Source organism: Cyprinodon tularosa, unplaced genomic scaffold (genome assembly GCF_016077235.1).
Source record: "Cyprinodon tularosa strain WSP-4 unplaced genomic scaffold, ASM1607723v1 ctg222, whole genome shotgun sequence".
Lineage (NCBI taxonomy): Eukaryota > Metazoa > Chordata > Actinopteri > Cyprinodontiformes > Cyprinodontidae > Cyprinodon > Cyprinodon tularosa.
In genome coordinates this window covers 275,211-291,327 of record NW_024038830.1, presented here as the reverse complement: position 1 = coordinate 291,327, position 16,117 = coordinate 275,211, and the positions used below count along the sequence as shown (strand labels likewise).

At 38.4% G+C, this 16,117-nt stretch overlaps 1 protein-coding gene across 2 annotated transcripts; it reads left to right on the top strand.

Moving 5' to 3' along the window:
• The first annotated feature begins 4,673 nt into the window (after positions 1-4,673).
• Positions 4,674-15,865, top strand: ptafr (platelet-activating factor receptor). Of its 2 annotated transcripts, none has more exons than XM_038286207.1 (2): positions 4,674-4,784; positions 14,177-15,865. In XM_038286207.1, the coding sequence occupies exon 2, from the start codon at positions 14,182-14,184 to the stop codon at positions 15,337-15,339; it is 1,158 nt and encodes a 385-aa protein (XP_038142135.1). In that variant the 5' UTR covers positions 4,674-4,784; positions 14,177-14,181; the 3' UTR covers positions 15,340-15,865. The 2 variants fall into 2 exon arrangements, with proteins under 2 accessions (XP_038142135.1, XP_038142134.1); XM_038286206.1 differs by having other exon boundaries at positions 4,675-4,784; positions 14,173-15,865.
• Positions 15,866-16,117: the final 252 nt, after the last annotated feature.

The following is a 16,117-nucleotide window of genomic DNA, read 5'->3' as shown; positions in this document are numbered from 1 at the left end:
AATGAGTTAAAATATGTTCTCTCTTATTTTTTTATTTATTAAATTTTTTAATTTATTACAACTGCTAATAAACTATATAAACAGAGTTTGTCAGTATATAAAATTAAAAAAAGAACATATGATCAGTCTGTACATGTTGTCTTTTACTTGTGAACTTCAGCAGTTTCCTTTTCAACAACTCACTTCCTGCCTGAACGGTGGCTCTGCTTCCCCCTGATTGACATTGAGTAAGTGGAAAAAATTGATATCTATGCATTTGGTAGGAACACGGCTTTGACTGACCAGAGTTGCTGCAATCAGCTGCGAAACCACAGCGAAGCCACTGTACGGCTTCTCTGCACCACTTCCACATTCATTGGATCAGGAAGACAAAGATTGCAAAGCACTTCACAGCATATTCACTCACCAATGCTGAGAAGCCACATTGATGCTGCTTGTTTTAAACTCATGTACTCTAATGTGAATTAATTTTACCTCATGTAAACATATTATCATACTTATTTATTGAATGGTTTTGTATTCTTAACTAGAGGATATGCTGTGTTTTATAACCCATTGGGGAGGGGGCACAGTACCAGGCCCAAGTGGAGATTTTATGGCTGACTGTTTTATACACTGAGAAGACCTCATATTTAGATCTTTGTATCAAATAAAGCACCACAGGGCCTGCTGACAACCAAGGGGTCTCAAATGTCTATCCATCATGACTAAGATAGACTAAGGAGAATAGGCTAGAAACAGCAATTACAGGACAAAATTCTTCCTCTTCAATTACCATCACCCCAGAACAGCTGGATTAACATCAATCAGAAAAAAATCAGGTTTGCGGGTGATTTAACAAGAGTGATTGCGTAACTGGTGGCAGGTGCAAAACTGTTGGAGACGCCCTATTTAAATGATGGTTTTGCGCGTTTTGTGGTTTGCGGCAAAGTAGTTTGCAGTTTGTGCAAACTGGTGCATTAAGAAATTTAAATCTTACAGTGACACCCCGACCCCCTCCAATATATATATCTATATCTTTATATATATATATATATAGATATATATAAACTTTGGCAACCTCTATTCCCTAAGGTGGTATGTGGCTGAATTTCTACTTCACTGCAGTAAAAAAAAAAACAAAAAAAAAAAAAACAGGTGTTTTGTATTGGCCTGTAGAAAAATGCACATACCAAATGGCTCACAAGAAGTGACTGTGGATGACTGCGCGTACGCATCCCCGCAGCATTGGCATGTTGCTCCACAGGCGCAGGGGGGAGGTCGGGGTTCTCCGGTAGGGCGTCAGGGCGACATGGCATTTAGAACGTTGGACAGCACTTCTGAAAACCGAGATTGGGAGATCCCAGCTCTCGCTGCAACCGTACGCTGGAATGACCCAAATGCAAAAAAGTGCAATGTTGCAAGGAGTTTTGTGATATCTGGTATTGCGTGGGTCCTACTTGTGGCTGGCTCCAAATCCATTCGGAGTTCCCCCAACAGCTCCAAAATGGCAATGCTGGATAAACGATATGTTTTGATGATCATTTCCTCGTTCATTCCAAAAATATTCACACGGAGGGAAAAAATGCGCGCTTTGCGTCTCTTTGCTTCATTTCGATGTCTCCTTCTTGCGACAATAACCGCTGCCATGTGTGCGCAATTACGCATACAGACCATTTGCACCTTCTTTTGAAACATGTTAAATATAGAGTCAGATACCGTTAGCAAAATTGCTTTCAGGTTTGATAAATAACTTTGCGAGTGCTAAATTAATATATTTACATGTTCTCCTCCCACAAGACGCACTTTTGTGTGTAAACGCCCCATATAGCATATTCATTGCAGAAAAAGTACTAAATGGATAAGAAGCGCTATTTAGCACGTTTTACAGATCAAATCCTTTTAGCACGCTGTTGATAGATCAGATTTGTTTTTTAGTGTGCGCAGTGAAATAGCTCACGTTTTTATACACGCAAACCTTTGATAGATCCGGCCCAGAGTCTTTTGAAAACAGTTGCTGGCACAAACTTATTAAGGAGCATCAGAGTTAACGGGCTGCAGCTAATGCATTTATCAATAGCCAGCCAACAACTAATTTTGTAAGACACTAAATAAGTCAAATGCTATTTAAAAGAGTGCAAACTACATCACCCAAAGAATATTTAGCTGCTGCTTCCATCGAAGGATCAGAACAGTGAATTGTGTCATATTTCTGTTTTTCCTGTGCAAAGCAAAAGCAGAAGTTTAATAAACCGAAGACTATAAAAAAGTGAACTTTTTGAAAATGTTATTTCTTATAACCACTTCTCTGATCAACACAATTTTTCTTTGTAATGTTGAGGCTTGTGAAGGACAAATACCAAAAACCAAATGAGGATGACTTTAGATCTTTGGCAAACTGTTTAAGCAGATAAAGATAAAACAATAAAAATAATGAATAACTTACTGAATAAGTTATGTGGTAAAGAGAATCGTGAGAACAGAACTGAGTCTTCTTCTCCTTTTGATATTTCAACATATTTTTCACAAATTTCTTCTGTTTGAAATCTGTTGAAAAATATAACTGTGTCTAAAGACAAATTGATTTTATGCAAATTTTAAAAGACATTTTTGCATATTAGAGGAATTAAACCTGTCAAAACAAACCTAGTAACCAGTTGTACCAACCTAGTCACGGTATCATCATCATCATCCATTTTAAGTAACTTGTAATGGTTGTTTAATGGGTGGATAAATTTTGGATCACTCTTCCTTGCATAATTGCTTTAATTCAGCCACACTTAAGGGCTTTTATACAGGTATGGCCTGTTTTTATTTCAGGTTTTGACTGTGCCACTAAAAAACATCAAGAGGTGAACTTGCTGTTGCGCTATTGATGATTGTCCTGCTCTATAACCTAGTTGAACTGGAACATATGATCACAAACTGATGCCACAGTTTGATGCAATATATTTAGAGTGGATATGCCATGCAGTTTATAGTCTTTGGCTCAAAATACAACAGCAATGTGCAAAAATAACCTGTAGTGAAACAGCAAACAAAGATGGCTTCTCCTCCGAGTAATGAGCTAACGTTACATAAAGCTGGACTTTATTTATCAATTGAATGCTATATTTGTGATATTCAAACATACAATCAGATTGAAACGGAATTCTGTGTTAAAAAAGACACTGAAGATGCACTGTGACAAATTGAACATATATGAGGCTTGACTAACTAGTTTATCACAGAGCTCTTTCAAGTCTCTGGCTCCCCCCAGTGATCAGAATGAGCATGTGCTGATGTGCCTCTATGAGTGGGACATTTTATTTCCTCAAAGTAAAGGATGGAACATTGGAATAGTATATAAAAAGTGCTGATAAAGTCTGACTATAGGCCTTTTTTTGTCTTTTAGTGCCCACCACAACAAACATGATAAACAAAAACATCAATAATAAACACTTTCCTACAGATGAAGATGAACCCTGCACATATTGCAGGGTAAGTTATATAAATTGTTTACCATTTCTGATCACATAACTTAATTCTCTACTACATTTGTCATTTCCAATATATAGACAGAATGAAGGATGAAAAAGAGCGCTGATAAAATGTTGGATGCAAAGATTTCAGTTTATTTTTATTATAGTTACACTTTCCACTGGTACCCTGAATGCAAGTGGAAAACCCCAAACAAATGTAATTTTCTTCTGAGATAAATGACTCACTCCCTGCCTGCTCTTCACCTACAAAAGGGTCATCTTTTTCATGTCTTCCTGTTTTGATGCATCCGCCCCCAATGTCTGCTTTCACACATTAAGATCACATTTAAAGCCTCTTGTGTAATGTGGAAGTCAAAAGTAGAGTCAGTGAAATGGCAGCTCAGGTGCCTTTTTAATAGTAGCTTCAACCATGCGGTTTTAGATACCTCCAAGACCCCATAATGACGAAGCACAAAGACAAATTCTGTAAAATTTAACCTGTTTTGTTATTTGATTCACCTACACCTATGTGATTACGCTGAAGCTACCTCAATGTCTGTTGTTCAAATCAGCTATAGGAAAAGAAAAATGGCACAAAATAATAGCAAGGGCATTGAAAGACCAAAATCATGCCAAAAGTTGCATAAGAAATGGAAGTGTAAACACATCCTATGAAATGGAAAAAAGGGAAAACATAAAATACAATTTTTTAAAAAAGCAAGAAGAAAAGGAGTTATGTGAAGAAGAACCTCTCCAACACCTACCACTTAAAAACATTTTCCAAAAAAAAAAAAAAAAAATCTTGAACTGTGAGTGACAAACTCAAAAAGTCATTCATTAGGCCTACATTGTAAAATGTAATCAATTAGTAATTACACTGAGCTAAATTAAAAGTTTAGTGGGTGTGAGAGTTATAGAAAAGAATCGTTTTCCCACCGATCTTTTGGGATGATATTTCATTTCTATCTGTATTATATCTTAAGATTAACAATCAATAACATGTTTTTGTTTTAAGTGTATGATTTGCATATGGATTGCAATGCTTTAGAAGATATCTTATCACAGTTGTTCTGTTCATTTTCTTAGAGGAAGAAATACGTAACTTCTTGAGAAGCAGGAATGAAAAGCTAGATAATTATTTCCAGGATTGCAACACCCCGGGCGTCTTTATAGTTTATGGAGGCCTAGAGCTACAAAGTGATATGAAAGTTATAAAATGACACGCGTCTTGCCTCAGACAGGAGTTTCCTCCTCTAAAGCCTACACAGCGCGTTTACGCACTCAGACACACCCCGGACTCAGCCGTGGAAAGGATCACTCAGTCATCCCGAGACAAGCTGAACGGTTAGTTTACTTTCTTTTACTCTGTATCAGTTTCAAATTGGTAGCTTAAGGATTAAGGTCACGCTAAGTCAATAGGTTTTCATTGAACAAATAAATTACTGTTACTTTTACGCAAAATTACGCAATAGTAAGACGCGTTAAAGTAGAGCAATGAAAGCTGTGACAAGAGAGCTAAGCAAAATGAATAATTTCTTGTGGTTATCTATGGAGGAGTTTAGCATTTTGGTTACAATTTCTCAAAAATGAATAACGATGTAATCAAGTTAGGTTTTTTATGGGTTTTTAGTGGCATGCTGCAAAGTTTACTGTTTCTGTCCACCAAATCAACCAAATAATTTTCTGATCTTAGAGACTAAGTAAACGGACTTTTTAAAATTGAATATGGCCAATTTATAATGCATGGATTCATATGGACCATATGCATATGGTCAGGGGAAGTTTAGTAATATAGCAAACTTCAGGAACAGTTCAAAGTGCACTGCAGCAGCATAATAAAGCCAGAAAAAAAGTTGGACTGCTTAAAATACAAAGCAAGAAAAAACAAAAACAAACAATGAGAACAAAGTAAAAAAAAAAAGTGTGGCTTATGAAGAATCATTTTAGGTACGATTTAGTTATTAATGTAAGTAAAACCATCATAGTTTGACTTTTGTTTATAAGTCTGAATTCTAGTGAGACTTAAATCATTTCACACCTCTTTTTTGGTCATCTATGACAGTGGTAATAATAGGACTGATGATCCCCTTTACAAATTAGCAAACTGTCTAAGACTGAATGTATTTTTATTCATATATATATCTAGAAATTAGAAAAGGAATTTTCTATTTTCTGATTTGTAGAGAAGATCATTCAATAATATGTTTCCCTTAAATTTCCATGTAAAAGAACTCGGCGTATTATGATCTGTGCAAACTTGTCAAAACATGTCCAGGAATAAAAGTGCATGAAAGGAATGCTGCATCACTGTCGGCTATTGGTTTTTGGATGATGTGGACTTCCGCCACAATTTTCTGAAAGGTTGATATAATCAGGGCACGAAAATTGTTTTGCAAATAAACGTGCCTTTCCTACAACAACAAGAAAGCTGCAAGGTATTTCAGAGCTAAGCCATTAAATGATTAAGGAGCATTTCAAGTGCATTCGATACATATAATGAGCCAATGGATGGACTTTAGAACTGGGCTGATGTCTCCCACTTTCTAAGCAGGAGTGAGAAGGTGGGCTGCAGCATTTGGCTTATCTGTTGCTGTCTGATCAAGGTTTTAGGCTGACCTGTTGTTCTAATCAATTTGCCTACAGAGAAAAGGATGGATGATTCTTAAAAAAAAAAAACCCTCTGCAACATTTATCCTTGAACCATAAAAACAAAGTCAGTCTTAGAAGTCCTACTTTGTTTCTTTATCTGCCTATGAAGCATAAACCAGAAACAGTGATTCATATATAAGTTTAAGGGTCAATTCCCACATAGGCCAGTCATATTATTACTACCCTCGTAGACAACCAAAAAAAGAGGTATGAAATTATTAAACTCTCACTAGAAATGAGATTAATAAAAAAAAAAAAGTCAAATCTATGATGGTTTTACTTACATTTATAACTAAATCGTACCTAAAATAATTCTTCATAAGCCACACATTTAGTCCTAGACGAACCAGTGAAAGGCTTCTTTAGTCGTACCAGGCTTTCTCTATATTTGATGTTTCCTGATTAAGCATTAGAACTCATCAAACTTTATTAGGAGTCCAAACCTTTGTAACAGTGAATGAACTTTGAAAACCTACGAATATCTTATAAATTAGTATTTATATTTATATTTATCTGGCTATCCTATTTTCAACTACAATAGAAGACTGGACGAAGAGGTCTGATTTACACTTGGGATTTTAAATATTTATACTGTTACATTATGAGGTAGATATGATAGAAACCACAAACTCATCACAAGCAATGTATTAGTGCATTACCGACCTTAGGCACACTTTTTTCTCCTTTCTCTTGATGACTAAACTAACCACACTGCGAGGCCTGTTTTCAACCATCCTTCTGCCTGAGTTAACACTTTTACACGTTTTTCTTTTACATTAATCGACTGTAAAGCAACCACAGAAAAAGCATTTTTAGAGATTTTGGAGTTTGAAAAAGGTTCTTATCTGAATTGGCCACACGGGTCATTTAAGGCAACTTTATTTTTTTATTAGTGGACTTTGCCCAACAAAGTCTTTTTTTATTTAATGCACCAAGAATATGAGGCTACTGCGAATTAATTAAACAGGAAACCCTAAAAGAAATTTTTTGTGTTTCTGTTTTTTCTGCATTTTCAACTGAAACGGAAATCAGTGTATATAATCTTTAGCATCTTTGGTCCTTAGAATTGGTAAGGCTCATATTGCGCTAATAGGAAATGAGGTTAGTAATTCTTGATCAGATCAGGAAACCATGCAACTAGTAGCAGGCACTTACTAGGCCTGTTGGGAGAAGGAACATTATAGAGTTCAATCTGAAAAACACACACAAAGAGACAATTAGGAGAAATGTATTGATACAATTACTTTGTCTCTGGCTCTCAAACCTCGGCAGGAAACATAGCAATTAATTTTCCCCCCAGGCCTGAAACTGGTGGTGGAGTGGAGATAGATGAAGTTGGTCAGTCTGTAGACTGCTGTTAGCGAGACGGTATGCTGAGCTTTATGGGGAGATCCAGTGGCCTGTCAGTGAGCTGATACTAGAGCTTCACTCAGGGACCTGGAAGATGGAAGTCATGTTGGATAACAAAGGTTGAGAGAACCTGTCCATGATGAGCAAGCATGAAGCGACAGTGGAGAGGAAAAACTCCCCATTGGGAAAAAACCTCTGGCAGAACCAGGCTCAACTGGCGGTCTTCTGCCGGACCGGTTAAGATGAGACAGAGAACGCTGTAATAGTCTGGGAGGAATGACACTCTGATAAAGCTTTAGCTACGAAGGTGGAGGAGGGGCTGCTGGAGGTGGGTTGAAACGGTGTCATCCGATTGAAGTCACAGCGCATCCACCGCCTACGCACAGGAGCAGACAAGTGCGTATCGGAGGCCTTTTAAGATAAACTTTGGATGCCGATTGGCTTTCATGGAGCTGTGGTTCAAAGCTGATTGGCTGTGTCGCAGGTGGATGTAGGAAAGGAATGAGTTTCTTCAATTGAACTTCCGCCTAGGCTCCATTTTGCAATCTGTAAATATTGAAGATATGTTCATGGAAATGTCACAAGCACCTATAATTAAGAAATATTTGAAATTCACCATGACAAACGTGATTTTCCTCTGCAATAAATATGCATTCAGGAAAGCTTAGGAGAATTTTTTATTTATCATTTGCATTTTGGTGCATTGGAATGGCGGTATAAGTCAATTTCTCAAAAATAACAAAGGCAAAATAATAAAATCATGAACCAGATACAGACATGAATTAAGTAATTAAGTAATAAGTAGGTGTAAAAACAAAAATGTCTGAAATAGCATAGCAACTGGAGGTAGAAGGGAACTGAGAAACAACTTCTGCCTAGGCTCCATTTTAACAACAGCTGGAGGGGGGCTCTGCGGAAGCGGTCCTTTGTGTTTCTAGGAAGCTTTTCACTAAAGGACAACTTAAGCTATGTAACAGCTTCATGCAAGGGTTGTAAGAAATTAAAGGGCAGTAATTTTTGTTTCCTTACAGATGCTACTGCAGTCAAACAAGGTCTTCAAGAGAACTCCAGAAACACTGATTTTGTTAACAAAACAAACCGTTTCAAACCTTTTCTAATTTGCTCTTTATTTTAGTAATTCAAAGTTTTTTTTCTTATAGAAAACATACATGAATGATTACCTTGTCACAATAACCCCTTGTTTTCATAAAAATAGCTGCATAAATTACAATAGCTGCATAAATTAAATGGTTTTTGTTTTTTTAGCAAAAGAAAAACAGGCTTGCAGCGAGCAAGATGAGCATAAGGAAACTTGGGATAGACTTGCAACCTGTCAAGCTTGCTTTAAGCCTTTATCCCCTAAACTGCAAGGCAAGGCTCCCTGGGACCCTGGCAAACACCTATAGAAGTTGGATGATGTTTTGTTTTTTGTTCAATATGAAATGATAGCGAACTAACATATTCTGCTTCAAGATCAATTATACCTGCAACCTGTTTTAAGGTATAATTGTTTTGACATTTAAATTATACATTTCCTGTGGTTCCTTTCCAGTAAACTAATAATTGTAAAAAAAAAAAAAATAGTCAAAGTGTTAACTCAGGCAGGAAAGTGTTAGAAAATGGGCCTCATGGTGTGGGTAGTTTAGTCATCAAGAGAAAGGAGAAAAAAGTGTGCCTACTGTCAGTAAAGCACTAATGCACTAATGCATTGCTTTTAATGAGTTTGTGCTTTCTAGAAATCTCATATTCCTCATGATGTAACAGTATAAACATTTCAGTCCCAAGTGTAAATTAGACCTCCTCATCCAGTCTTTTATTGTAGTTGAAAAAAGGAAAGACATCTATCAGCAGAACAAAAGATGGACTTCTGTTCTGGTGATAGATGTGATTATAATTTTAAATTCTAGGAGGAGCATTTGTAAGGCTATCCAAAACAACAACAACAACGTTCTTTCCAAGTTTGAGGATGTTTCGCTTCCCATCCAGGAACCTTTTTCAATTAAATTTGTTTTTTGAAAAATCTTCCTGGATGGGAAGCGAAACGTCTCCAAGCTTGGAAACAGTGTCCAGTATTTTTTTAAAACTTTTTTGGAATGACTTTGATATGCATGACTGAGAATCTTCACCAGAATTTGCAAGGCTAAAAAAAGGGAAGGGGAAAACTGTTAAGGCTGGACCACACTGACACGATTTCATTGTCGATGGATCAGCTTTGTGGCTTGTTTAAGCTGGGTTAATTTTAGGGACATAGTGAATCCTAAATCTCGCAGTCATTGATCTGTAGAGGGATTCTCTACACAGCTAATTATACTGGAAAGGTAGACAATTAGAAATGAGAACACCTTACTTGGAAGGTTCTGATCTTGTTTTGCACTTCTATAAACCTGCCTTGAATGATCCTATTTTGCTGAAGCTTCTAGACTTTGTTTATTTGCTTGCCACACGTCCCAAAGCTGTGCTCAGATAAGCTCCTTATAGTGACATCATCAGACGTCAGACAACTGTTCCTAAAACTTTAATAAATTGTTGCTGAGGTGTATTGAATACCAATAGCCCAGATCTTTTTCCATTAGGTGTGAATCCTTTACTAAGCAAGAACTTACTTTGCAAACAGATAAATCTTACCTGGTAAGCCAGATTGATTTAATGTTTAGCACTTAGGTTTAGTTGATAATAATAATTGAATTTTATTGATCTCACATTGGAGAAATTTACCTCTACATTTAACCCATCACATTGGGAAGCAGTGGGCTGCCATCGTGGGGCGCCCGGGGAGCAGTGTGGGGTTAAGGGTCTTGCTCAGGAACCCAGAGTGGGAGTCTGTAGGAGTGGGGCTCAAACTCAGAACCTCAGGATTCCCAGCTCTATGCCCTAACCACTAGGTCACCACTCCCCTTACACATTGTCGGGATCTGCTCCGATCAAATCTGTTCTGGAAAGGCAGGGACATTTACCTTCCCATCTGATAGGGTGAAGCAATGTCTTGTGCCGCCTGCAAAAGTCTGGTTTTAATCAATCACATTAACAAATGGAAATGGACGTTATGAGAAACCTCAAGTAACCCTTGAAACAGATTTGCGTCTCCTCTTTCAAAGATAAAATTGTTGATTCCGACATAGACGTGCTCCTGCGCTGCCATTTTCATTTTGGCTCTGCTTTTGGCTCGGCAGCTCTTGCTTTTGTCTCAACCATATATTTGCCTTAAACCATATCATCGCAATGTGATTGGCCAACCTGTTTTGGGCCGGTCTTAAAAGGTCAAAGTGGAAGAAGGATAAGTTAGATTGCCATGTGTGATGTGAATCTCCAAATACCATGAGAATTCATCTTTTCCCCCAGCTTTTTATTGTCATTACACTTACACAATTACAGAACAACGAAATTTATTCTCTGCATTTAACATATCTCCTTGGGGAACAGAGGGTTGCCATTGTGCAGCAACCGGGGAGCTGCACAATGTTCAAGCTTGAACTCATAACCTCTGGATTCCAAGCACAATGTCCTAACCACTAGGCTGCCACTCCCCTGAAAGGTTATCTTAACCATTCAGGCAAGATAAAGCCTTTTTCATGCTGGAACCTGTAGCTTCCTCCAGTGTAAATACATGAGACAATCAAGAGTTTAGCACAATCCCAAATTAGGTACATACACCTACTGTGGATAGCTTACTGTGTTCTCTGGTAATAAATTAAGACCTTTTACATTAAAGGTTTAACTCCAGTGAGGTGTGTCAGCATCAGCAGGTTTTTCATCACAACACACCAGGATCATAAAATATTCACATTTGGATAATCTCTTGATCATAACCAAATATTGTTTCAGTTTATTCTGGAGTTTGAATGGAGACATTTTCTAAAGTCAATGTGGAAGACAGGGTGGTTTTTGTTTGTAACCTGTCTTTCAGTATTTTTCCATTAATAAAAAAACAAAACAAAAGAGAGTGCTTAAAAGGTATGCATAAGAAAATGAGTGACACAAAAGCTGCTTTGTACACTTGTTTAATGAAAATTATGAGCAACCCCTTAATTAATGAAATAAGTTATCCACAGTTAAACAGTTGTTTGATCTAGGCAAGATGGTTGTAACTCCAGTGTATGGATTTTTATGTGTGGAGATTCTTGTGAAGTGTGCTGGTTTGCTTTTGGACCTCCGGTGTAGGTTACAGATCTGCTTGGGTAGTCAGATCTGCTCCGGGCCCTTCCCCTTCTTATAACGCCCTCATATGGCAACACCACTCAGACAAAATTTCACCCGTTTCTCAAGAATCAGACCTCTTTTATATTCTCAACATATTAATACCTTTATTTTATATTATTTTAAATTTCATTGGGGATATAAAGTAGCCGAAAATAGAAAACAATCATTCTCAGTCTTGAAGGAAATCACTGTGTTCTAAGAAAGGTGACCAGATTTCTGCAATCTAATTGGGACTTTTCCAGCTCATAGATAAATTTAAAAACATATTTTTTTCAACACAATGATAACTATAAAATGAAATGGCCTCCAGTTGTTTATACTGCATCCTGGACAGCTGCAGTGCATTGGGTAGCCTCCAGCCTGTATTAATATCTGTGTCGCCATTAAAAAAGTTACACTATATTGCCAAAAGTATTTGCTCACCTGCCTTGACTCACATATGAGCTTAAGTGACATCCCGTTCCTAATCCATAGGGTTCAATATGACGTCGGTCCACCCTTTGCAGCTAGAACAGCTTCAACTCTTCTGGGAAGGCTGTCCACAAGGTTTAGGAGTGTGTTTATGGGAATTTTTGACCATTCTTCCAGAAGCGCATTTATGAGGTCGCACACTGATGTTGGACGAGAAGGCCTGGCTCTCAGTCTCCGCTCTAATTCATCCCAAAGGTGTTCTATCGGGTTGAGGTCGGGACTCTGTGCAGGCCAGTCAAGTTCATCCACACCAGACTCTGTCATCCATGTCTTTATGGACCTTGCTTTGTGCACTGGTGCACAGTCATGTTGGAAGAGGAAGGGGCCAGCTCCAAACTGTTCCCACAAAGTTGGGAGCATGGAATTGTCCAAAATGTCTTGGTATGCTGAAGCATTCAGAGTTCCTTTCACTGGAACTAAGGGGCCAAGCCCAGCTCCTGAAAAACAACCCCACACCATAATCCCCCCTCCACCAAACTTTACACTTGGCACAATGCAGTCAGACAAGTACCGTTCTCCTGGCAACCGCCAAACCCAGACCCGTCCATCAGATTGCCAGATGGAGAAGCGCGATTCGTCACTCCAGAGAACGCGTCTCCACTGCTCTAGAGTCCAGTGGCGGCGTGCTTTACACCACCGCATCCGACGCTTTGCATTGCACTTGGTGATGTATGGCTTGGATGCAGCTGCTCGACCATGGAAACCCATTCCATGAAGCTCTCTGCGCACTGTTCTTGAGCTAATCTGAAGGCCACATGAAGTTTGGAGGTCTGTAGTGATTGACTCTGCAGAAAGTTGGCGACCTCTTCGCACTATGCGCGTCAGCATCCGCTGACCCCGCTCCGTCAGTTTACGTGGCCTACCACTTCGTGGCTGAGTTGCTGTCGTTCCCAAATACTTCCATTTTCTTATAATACAGCTGACAGTTGACTGTGGAATATTTAGGAGCGAGGAAATTTCACGACTGGATTTGTTGCACAGGTGGCATCCTATCACAGTTCCACGCTGGAATTCACTGAGCTCCTGAGAGCGACCCATTCTTTCACAAATGTTTGTAAAAACAGTCTGCATGCCTAGGTGCTTGAATTTATACACCTGTGGCCATGGAAGTGATTGGAACACCTGATTCCAATAATTTGGATGGGTGAGCAAATACTTTTGGCAATATAGTGTATGTTAGATTTTTATATTCAGATTAAATTACAACCATTAAAACACATCTATAAATCTGGATCATTCTCATGAGCAGCTTGAAGCAGCGACACCAAAAATACATGTTTTGTCATTACACATATCGATAAATGAAAAATAAGCTCTTAGGGCGAGCATAAAAATAATGTGTCCTTTAATAAAGTTATAGTGAAACCTAATAGGAATATATTTTCACAATCCTAAAGCTGATTTTCTATTCATGTGTACATAGATATAGCTGTGCTTTTTTTTTTTTTAAATAAGCTGTTATTATTTTGATAGGATGTAAATGTAAAGATTGTATGATCCTAGTTATCCCTGTTACAAAAATCCACAACAAAAAGAAAATATTTGGGCGTACCATAATACCATAATAACAGTTTACTTGCAACATTTCCCCCTTCATTCATAAAACGGTAAAATTGGGGACATTTCCGGGGAAAAGCTTTAGCCGGGGACAGGTGGTCGAAAACGGGGACTGTTCCCGTAAATCAGGGACGTCTGGTCCCTCTAGTTCTAAGACAGACTGAGCTCTGCCATTTTACTACTTTTGTAGAGATTTTAGATGAAGAGAAAAGTTATTCTACCTGTAGAAAACTAATGGTTGTTGTAGGCACTGAGTACAGCTAGCCTCAGTGCTACCCCTCCCCCTTTATACCTTGCACTTTGTTCACCAAGAACATATTTTTTCATCTTTGTTATCCATCAGGTAACAATTCATTGCTTTCTGATATGTAAAAACACTTTAGCAACTCTCCTCCAAGCTTATACAGAACCTGTTGACCTATTTTACTTTCACATCCTAATCAAAGTCTGTTGAAGTCTTTATGTGGTGGTTGGACATTATATTAATTATTATTTTCATCTCCCTCAGGTAGACATAATGGCAAACTTCACCAACACGTCTGAAGGAATCTCTGCTGTAAACAGGACCTTTCTGGATTCAGAGTTTCGCTATGTGCTTTTTTCTGTCATGTACAGCATCTTCTTCGTTTTGGGCTTCTTCTCTAACCTTTATGTGCTGTTTGTCCTGTGGCGCCTCCGTGAAGCGAGGGCTATGGGAGAAATCCGCATCTACATGACCAACTTGACCATCGCTGATCTGCTTTTTGTGTCTGCACTCCCCTTCTGGATTAGCTATTACCGACATGAGGGGGACTGGATCTTCAATGACTTCATGTGCAGGGTGACAGGATCATTTTTTTTCATCAACACCTATGGAAGCATCCTCTTCCTTGGAGCAATCAGTCTTAACCGGTACTGGGCGGTCACTCGCCCTCTTGACGCAGCCTCTTCAGACCACAGGTGCCGCGGGATCATTGTGTGTACCCTAATATGGGCCTCTATCATATCTATGTCCATGCCCTACTTGACATTTAGAGGTATAAATGAAGACAATACCAAAAACAAAACTCGATGCTTTGAGGGATACCATAATGGAACAAATGATGAAAAAAGGAATATTGCAGTGACGCATTTCTTAATAATTGGGATGTTTTTTATTGTATTTTTTCTTGTTGTGATATGCAACTTCCTCATTGCCCGAGCCTTGATTTACAAAAGTGCACCACAGTCAGAGTTGTACTCTGAGACAATCAAGTCCAACAGATCAACAGCGTCTTCATGTAAAAAGCCCAGAAAGACCAGAGGGGTGAAGAGGAAGGCTTTGCGGATGCTCATAGCAGTGGTGGGGGTGTTTGTGTTATGCTTTGTGCCTCACCACATAGTCCAGGGCCCCTGGACCCTGGCTGTGCTGCAGATAACAGAGGGCTGGGGCCATGTGACATGGGGCCAGAAAACACGGCAGGCACTAAACGATGCACATCAGATCACCTGGGTTCTTATGGGCCTTAACTGCATCCTGGATCCTGTGGTGTATTTTTTTGCCACAAGGAAGTTCAGGAGGTTCATCATGGAGCACATGAGAAAGTTATCAAGGGGTGAGGCCTGCTCCTATACAGCCAACACACAGATATCCATGGACAGCAGAAACCCTAGTCAAAGACTCCACAGTATCCAACAACATCCGAACGAGGAATAACTGAATGATTTCGGACAGAAAAACCCATAAAAACAGACATCCTGTCTTTGACACAAGTCCCACTTTAAGCTCACGGCTCATGGCTCGACTCATGGCTTTTTATTTCTGTGATTTTAATAAGAAGTAAATTATTGGGATTTTATATATTTGTGTTTTGATTTCATGTTTTGCGAGTTTTATGTTTTTTTTACACACCTAGCTTTATTTACCAGATACCACATCAGCTTTTTATTATATGTCTAACCTTGGTAGATCTTGAATGTGATTTTGCATGTACCTATTTTTTTTTTTGGCAGATTTTTAATTTCTTTGTTTTGGTTCTGCCTTTTTATCTTATATTCCATTTTGATACAAAGGTTTTCATATTAAATAATCACTATCCTTGCCTGCATTTTAGTCCACTTTCATAATGATATAATACGCATAATGCATGACTGCTGTCTAAAAGCATTTCAGTGAGCTGTCTTAAAATAGCTGTTAATAAGGTTTTGCAGAAAAATGCACTGGAAGATTGTAAGTTGTTTTTTTTTTTTTTTACAATTTTTTACAATTGTTTACACCAAGCCTCTTTATGAAGATTCCCTAATCTTTTCCATCTTCCAACTTTTGATTCTTTGATCATTTTGATCTTTAAAAAAACTGCATGTAGTAAACTTCCACTGCAATTCCGCCTTGACCAAGATGTTGCCAAAGAATCGTCATTTGTTGTAAGCTGTTTGCTTAGCTAAAATGTACACTTTAAACAAGGGCTTGGCAAAATCAAAGACTAAGTTTGCAT